The sequence below is a fragment of the Eucalyptus grandis genome, chromosome 10 (genome assembly GCF_016545825.1).
Source record: "Eucalyptus grandis isolate ANBG69807.140 chromosome 10, ASM1654582v1, whole genome shotgun sequence".
In the NCBI taxonomy this organism is placed as follows: domain Eukaryota; kingdom Viridiplantae; phylum Streptophyta; class Magnoliopsida; order Myrtales; family Myrtaceae; genus Eucalyptus; species Eucalyptus grandis.
The window spans coordinates 27,297,563-27,306,233 of record NC_052621.1 but is presented as its reverse complement, the minus strand read 5'-3'; the positions used below and the strand labels follow the sequence as shown (position 1 = coordinate 27,306,233).

Genomic DNA, 8,671 nt, shown 5'->3' with positions numbered 1-8,671 from the left:
CTGGCTTTCTAGACGAACGCGTCTTTCTCTAATCTGATACGGAATATGTACGACATATATATATGTGTGTGTGTGTGTGTGTGTGTGTGTGTGTGTGTGTGTAGAGAGAGAGAGAGAGCATGAGTTTTTTGACTTTTGAGGACCCTAAGGTTTGGTAAACATAGGAAACGAAACAGTCAACTTGGTCTTATTTATGATTATTAGGGAGAGAATGTTCGTTAGTGTCGGGTTGATTTATACATAGTCGAGGTCCGCCATTGCCGGCCCACGTGACGTCGTTCTATATATACTCCGCAAAAGTTATTAGGCTGATATAGCCGTTCCCTTTTGTCTTAACTCCACACACACACAAAGATTCGAATTCTCCCACTTCACCGTCCAACGTTCTCTCCTCGTATTCTTTAAAATGGATTATCTATCATTTTAAAAAGGGGCTCAAATAGGCCCGTAGAATAAATAGCTACCTATATATGAGTCTTAATAGGTCTGGAACGTACTCATTTCAAACATGCTCTCGTTTCAACATGAATAGTAATACACACTATACAGGGCACTGCCATCAATGATGATTGCCGAACTGCTATTTCATTGTCGGTTAAATGTTAGTTACGCCTTTAGTCTGAATCGGCCTTTTGTTAATATATCTTTCGTGGGTCTTAATGGGTCGGGAACGTACTCATTGCAAACAAGTTTTATGTTTTGGGCAAATATGCAGTTGACCCAAAATCCTATTTGGACTGTCATTGCATTGTTGTTTCTTATAATCTTCATTTATAGTGGGATAATAACTAGACCGGTCCAGTTTATGGTAAATTGTTATAATCGAAAATATCTTCATGTAGGCATTATGGAAAAAACTAAAAAGGAGTGTGGATGAATAAGTGAAAGAATAACATTCTTTCAAAGAAAAATTAGTTCGAATTTCTAGCACCAAAAGAGATAACATGAAATGTGTCTAATAGCTTAATTTAGTCCACTTTTTTAGTAATTTCTTATCTGTTTTTTTTTTCTATATTTGATATGTTTTTGATCGATTAATTTTTTTAAGCATATTATTTTCCATTTTTAAGGGGAAAACTAGGGGTGTGCAACCGGATCGGGTATACTTGAGAATTGGACTGGCCCACCCGGAAGACAGGATTGGGAACCGATTCCCGTTGAAACCGGTCCGAGCCCAAAATTTGGAATCAGTTTAAACCGGTCCGGGAGCCGGGTCCAATTGATCCGGTTTTTGGACTAGTTTTGAAACCGGTTTGGAAACCAGTTTGTAAGTATAGGTCAAAAACCCTATTTTGTTTCCCTTATTTCTATTCTTACTCCCGCAATCACACGATATTTTTCCTTTTGGCTCTCTCAAGCACGTATGGCACTCCTCCTTTGTCTTTCCTCTTCCTCACTTGCTTCCCTCTCTCATCGGCTCCCTCTCGCACCATTCGACGGACTAACAGTGTTCGTCACCACCAAATTCTTGTATACCACATGAATTGGCTCGCATAATTTCTCTTTTGTAGTAGGATTTATGCTTGCATAAATAAGTAACTTCATGTAGTAGTTGTGGGAATAAGACTAATATTATACCAATATTTGTTGCTAAATCTTTGGCTTAAGATTTTATTTATTATAATTAGTCCCGTGGATCCTTAATTTTTCGTTTAGTAAAAAAATTTATATATTTATTTATTATAAGTGCTTAATGTTTCGATATAAATTAGGGAAAAAGCTACAAAAAACCCTGAATTTTACCCAAAGTGACACATTTACCCCATACTTTTTTTTGTAACGTGAAAAATTCCAAACTTTTCAAGCTGTGACACATTTACCCAATTAAGAGCATTTTTTTTCTTTTTATTATGTTTTTTCCTTTTTCTTTTTTTTTTCCTTTTTTTCTTCTTCTTCCCTTCGCTGGCCATGGTGGAGCCGGTGGAGGGAAGCCGGCGTCCGGCGAGTGTCACCCTCGCCCGACGTTGGCGAGGGCACCCCTCGCTAGATCGGGCGAGGGCCGTCCTCGCCAGACGCGGGCGAGGGCCACGCTCGCCGACATCGGGCAAGGGTTGTCCTTGCTAGGGTTACCCTCACCAGACGCAGGTGAGGGCCGCCCTCGTTGGCGTCAGGCGAGGATGGCCCTCGCTAGATCTGGCGAGGCGGGGGACACCCTGCCCGACGCGGCGAGGGCACCTTCGCCAAACGCGGGCGGGGTGTCTCCGCTACCTCGCTTGATCTAGCGAGGGCCGTCCTCGCCCGTCGGCGATGAGGGCGGCCCTCGCTTGCATCCGGCGAGGGTGTCCTTGCCCTCGCCCGACGCCGATGAGGGCAGCCCTCACTGAGACGCCGGCTTCCTTCCGCCGGCCAGCCGACGGAGGGAAGAGAGAAGAAAAAGAAAGAAAAAAAAGAAAAGACCAAAATGCCCTATAATTTTGGGGTAAATGTGCCACATAACAAAAGTTCAGGGTTTTTTATGTCACAAAAAAAAGTTTAGGGTAAATGTGTCACGATTGGCAAAGTTTAGGGTTTTTCATGTCACAAAAAAAGTTTGGGGTAAATGTGTCACTTTTGGCAAAGTTTAGGGTTTTTCGTGGCTTTTTCCCTAAAAATTATGAAGATTACGTTATTTTCTCGCGTATTAATATAAAATTCAAAGTTGTATAGGATATCGGGAGATTGCAAAATAATTTCCAATAGAAACATGATTGATCTTGGAATCGGACCGGAAAAATAGAATGGGTCGAGTACATAGTCCCATACAAACAAGGTTGAGTACAAGATCCAAAAAAGGGAAACGAGTTATAACAGGGTCAAGTACAAGGTCCAGGTCTAGACCCTACTCACCTTGGACCCGATCACCCCTAAGAAAAACTATTGACCTGGTTTAAGTCATAGTTGGTACGGGTGTGGGTTCCTCATAAAAATGACTCAATTTGTCAGACATATTTTTGATGAACCTAAATCCAACCTAACCCAACCCAACCCAAAACACCTATTTAACGGATCTAAATCTGAAATATTAAACCAGTGACAACTACTGATAATTGATGCTTACTTTCTCAGTCTCTACTCTAAGGATAAACCATCGTTCGTGGCAATTCCATCAACAGTTGTAAAATGGCCGCCGTGGCTAGCTAATGCCTGAAAGTGAATCGGTTCATGAGAGTGAGGACACTATCATCACCTAGGCGAACCGATTCACGGAGTCACATAATTTTCAAAGGCAACAATTAAGGAGAAAATTTGCTGAGACTTTAAGCCCGAGTTGGGTCGATTATAGATTGGGTGCAAGGCAAGTTAGATTTGGATCACTAAAGTAGTACTACATAAAAATGGGTCAATTTTAGGCCATTTTCAAATTGACCCACCTACTTGACGGGCCTACTAGAGGATAACATAGGGTTTACTCAGCCACTTCATATATCATGGGAAAATTACCAAAAAAGTCATAAACCTATTGCAATTGTGCCAATTCAGGTCTAAACTTATTTTTGACCAATTGAGTCCTAAACCTTTTATAATTGTTCACGATCAGTCCATCCGGCCAAAATTGGCCGGCCCGGCGCAGCGAGCATTTTTTAATAATATTTTAATTTTTTTTTAATTTTTTCCCTCCCTCTTCCTCCCTCCCCACTCCCTTTGGCTCCGGCCACTGCCAGGCTGGCCGAGTCATCGGGCCAGGCAATCCGGCTAGGAGGCCTCGCCCGAAGCTGCGACGGCGAGCCCCCCTCGCGGATGCAGCGAGCGACCGCGGCGAGTCCTCGCCCGGAGATCGGCGAGGGGGGCTCGCCCCAGGGATCGCCTCGCCGGATCGCGGGGTTTCGTGAGCCCCCTTGCTGCGGTTAGGGCTCTTTCATTTGCGGCGGGCGGTCGGTCCGGCGGTGGGTGGGTTGGCTTTGCTTAGGGTTTTGGGGGTTGATGTTCCCGAGGCTGATCCAGCCCCATGAGGGCTCATCAGCCCCCGCGCACTTTCGGCGGCGGCGGCAGGGGCCCCGGGCACGGGGGACCCGTGCCTCATCGACCTCTGTTCCCAAGCCGCGGCTCCGGCGGACGACCGTCTCCACGAGCGCTTGGTTGACGCCGTCACCAAGCTCGGTGGAGCGACAGTGAGTCCCCGCCGGGCGGCGAGCCCTCGCTAGATCCGGCGGGGGCTCGCCATCGCGTCTGTCGAGGCCTCCTCGCGGGCGACCGTGGCGAGCCCTCGCCGGATCCGGCGGGGGGCTCGCCTCGCGGATCGCCTCGGTCGGCGACCGGCCAGCTTGCCGGTCGCGGGCCAAAGAGGAGGAGGAGGAGGGGGAGGAAGAGGGAGGAGGGAAAAAAAAAGAGGAAAAAGGAAAAAATTAAAATAAAAAATAATTTTTTTTAAAATAAAATATTATTAAAAATAACTACCGACGCCAACCGCTGCCACGTCGCGCCCGGCCGGCAATTTTGGCCGGATGGACTGATCGGGAACAATTATAAAAGGTTTAGGACTTAATTGTCAAAAAAATAGGTTTAGGGCCCGAATTAGCTAATTACAATATGTTTAGGACTTTTTGGTAATTTTCCCCATATATCATCAAACAGCTTAAGAGCCTTGACTAAAACTAGGTAATTTGATAAATCATTCGGAAAATGTCTTACACATGAAATAAATTAATTGTTTGATGTATATCAACTATTATGGTAGCGCGTGGAAAGAAGTTGCTTTGTCCCAATATCGGCCAAAAAATAATTACTTCCTTTCGAAATTCTAAGTAAAGAGACAGAGAGATGGCGATATGAGTTAATGGCTTCCTGGTGGTAAAAGAGCTTTAACATAACAAGTGTTGATTTTTGGACAATACACACTTTGTTATGATTAAATGATTTTTTGTAGCACTCAGCTTTTCTCCATAAGATCGATGATGTAGCTAGGGAAACGGTCATGATTTTATTTACTTATTCACTTACGTGATTCAACTCAGTAGATAAATGTTTACGGGCAGAGTTGCAGATTGAAACCACAGATTGATTGAGTGTCGAATAATATCTCAAGGTTATAAAATAAGCAAGTCATTTCCCGTTATATATTAAGTATGCACTTTACATAGAATCAAGAATATATTTCCAAGAGCCTAAATAGGAATGCAATGGATGAAGTTCCTTCTGTGGACACAGGATGCGTTGCCTACTACACTAGGATCATTAACTTATTTTGAAATCTATTATATTATCCCCTATGTGCACGCAAAAACCTTAACTCCCATGGGATCGGTTCCATCCATTGACTTGTTTAGAAACTTCCCAACGAATTGATCGAGTAGAGCATAAACAAAGACAAAGCTTAGAGGTTATAGGCATTCTTTCAGGCTCTGCATGTAACGTTTCTATTTCTCCAAATTTCTGTTTTTTTTATTTCCTAGAACAAAAAAAAAGAAAAAAAGAAATTCTTTTGGTAACGCTAACTTATTTTTCTATTCCCTAGAATAGAAAAGTAGCCGGGGAATAGATTCGGAATAGAAACAAGAAATAAAAAAAAAGTAGCTTCTTGTTTCTAGGAACAATTTCTAGAAATAAGCCAATTTTTTCTTTTGTTTTTCTTGCTTGCTGCGGCCTTGGGTGGCTGCCTGCCAATTGTCGGCCACCTCCGATTGGTCAGGTCACCGTCGGCCAACCGCGCCGTCGTCACCGATTGTCGCTCGATCGGCGGTGACCATTGTCACCGCTGTCGTCTGATTGTTGTCGTTGTCGCCCACAACCCACCGACCACCCCTGACCACCGATGACCACCACCGATCGCTGTTGCTGCCGTTGCTCACCAGCCGCCGACTGTTGTGGCGGCGGTTGGTGGGCAGCGTCGACAGGCAATGGGCGGCGACAAGCAGCGGTTGGCAGTCCGTGAGCAAGAATAAAAAACAAATAAATACAAAAAATAAAAAAAAATCGTACCAAACGCATTTCTATTATTTTTATATTTCAAGAATAAAATTTTATGTAGTTACTAAACACCTTATTTTACTCAAAAATTGTTTCTCGGAGTAGAAATAGAAAATAACTATTTCTGAAAAGAAACTATTCCCCGGCCAAGAAGCGTTATCATGCGCATTGTTAGTCTCCGTCTCTTGTCTGGAATAGTTTTGGAGAGAGGCTTCTCATACTGTCGTATATACTATCGCTTGTACTCTTATCATCTATTGTAGGTAACATCTTTTCTTTCGAGTGCTTGTATGCCAATGTTCATAATTACAATCCACTTTGAGTTTTTTTTGTAGTGTTCGTTTTGTCCATCTTTTTACAAATGAATGCACAAAGTTAGAACCTCGTGCCCGTATGTGTTGCTTCCTTGAGTATGACATTGCGCATAAAGAGTATAAGTGCTAGAATAGTGTCTCTAATTGTCTTTGCATGTTTTGTCATATTGCCTTTTAGGAATCTGAGATGTTCTCATCTTTCTATCCTTTCGAATCCTCTCATATTGTTCAATTCTTTCGCAATCCCTAAGGGGATTCTTGAAGACTTTTGATTCTTCCTCTTTGGAACTGTTTTCTCCAAATTTTGATGTAGGTACCTCCAATGATCTCGCTTCAGTAGCTCCTGAGATGTTTGCGCCATCCTTTGATACTCCACCCTTGGTCATTCGCTATTTCCTGATTGTCATTTTCCCCATGTAAATCAACCTTCTATTTGGCTTCATGTTGCAAGCATTAGAAATATCACATACTTTGGATTTGATTGATACGTCTCTTAGAAAGTCTGCTATATGTTGTAAATAGGTTTAAAAGATCAAAACCAAGGCACACGGTATGGTTGAAAGCCATAAAACTCAACATGTAGCAAAATGCTTTACTCCGGAGTATTGCATTGACTATGATGAGATCTTTGCTCCAGTTACTCATCTTAATTTTATTTGAAGTCTTCTTGCTGTCACCACTATTAAGTGACGGGCTTTTTTCCAGATAGATGTTAAAAATGTGTTCCTTAATAGTGATCTTACTAAGGAAGTATATATAGAGCCTCCTCCTAGATGCAGTCATACTTCCTCAATGGCGATCGTACCTTGGATCCAATCCAAATCGATGTTGGATGACCTGGTTTGGACTGTTAGGATCCTCCATGGTTGCAACCACGGGAGACCTACGAGGATTTGCAGCTACTAGAGCCCATGACTCGTGGAAGTTTTAACTTAAATTTGTGATCTACCTATGAGCTTGGCCATGGCAATCTCACATCTTGTTGTGGTGGTGCCGGTGATGGGTTTGAGCCAGTTAGAGGTTGATGGTGGCTATATAAGTGGGCACAAGGATTACATACCGGTGGCATGCGGAGGGCAGTGGTTGCGATTATGTGGGATAAAGATGGCAATTGGTTGTAGACAAAGTTAGTGGTTTTTGTGGGCAATGTGACACTAGAGTTAGGCTTTTTCCGGCATCCCCGTTTAATGGTGTGAGAGGCTCTCTGTAGATTTTGAAAACAGTGAATGTAGGTTGATGTGTAAAATTCAGGTCACCTTATGCAGTTATCCCAAAGATAAACAATCTTGCCTTTCCGGTTGCATGACGAATTGGCATGTGTAATCTAGCTATCTTAATAGGCAATGTGAATGTTAAAAGGTTTTCCATGCGTATTAGGACATGTGACATGTCCTCTAATCTAAAGGGCAATTGTACATCTGTAACCAAAGATGAAAGGGCAATAACGGAGGAAGAACATAATTATGTACGCAAAACAATTTCTTTAAGAGCAACAAGAGATTAAATGTTTAAATTTGAGGTCGATTATGAGAATGACTTAAATTAAACGAAGAATAATACTCATAGAGCAAACACCATATAAATTAATCTAAAAAATTTAACATTTCTAATAATATAAAATTCACATGAATAATTCGTCTTCACATATCCAAAAATTTAAAAAATCACACACTCGCACTGCATCTCTCATTTACATGACAAGGATTGGACTGCCTTCGTTGTCGTATTGATAGTCATTGTGCAATTCATCTGGGATGTCTTTGTCTTCTTGAACATGAACATGACCGTTACCTTTCCTTTGAGCTCGCCTTGACTGTTCAACGTTATGAGTTCCGAGCTCAATTCGTTCCCCAGATTTGAACTGCTAGGCAACGCACTGGAGCTCAAGCTCACGCTCACATTGATCTTCTTGGTGGACTTGAAGTTGGCCTTGCTCTTCGGAATCGTCGCTTGCCCAACCTGAACGCCTCCGTAAGTGAAGTTGATTGCAGTTGCATCGTACTTGAAGGGACCCCAGTTGGTGTTCTTGATCCGGATGGGGGCGACGAAGCTCATGTCGAACGAGGGCGAGGCCTGAGTCCCGACGTTCAAGGTCTGGCCATCAAACTCGGCGACCCTGAACTTGGGTGACTTGAACTTCATGATGACCAGGACGAAGAAGAGAGCCTGGACGACCTGGAGGATGACGAAGGCGGTGATGCCAATCGTCCACTTCATCCTCTTCTTGCGCTTCGCCTCCTCATCGGCATAGCTCAGCGACTCGTGGTCGGGCTTTGACATTGCCGATCTCCTATCTTTCCGAGCAGAAGGTGGTGTTTTGCGTGATTTCAACCGGCGTTCTCTTAAACGAATTTGGAGATGTGGAGAAGCTGTGAGGAATGAATTGAGGAGGTGGGCGTTTATATAGACTTCGGTGTCTACTGAAGCCTCCTTCCTAGAACTCGTCGTTCGAGTCCACACGCCAAAAGTCATCC

The 8,671-nt window shown here is 43.3% G+C and overlaps 1 protein-coding gene across 1 annotated transcript; it reads right to left on the bottom strand.

Moving 5' to 3' along the window:
• Positions 1-7,883: 7,883 nt before the first annotated feature.
• Positions 7,884-8,669, bottom strand: LOC104431468. Its single transcript, XM_039302952.1, has one exon. The coding sequence runs from the start codon at positions 8,667-8,669 to the stop codon at positions 7,884-7,886; it is 786 nt and encodes a 261-aa protein (XP_039158886.1).
• Between the last annotated feature and the right edge of the window lie 2 nt (positions 8,670-8,671).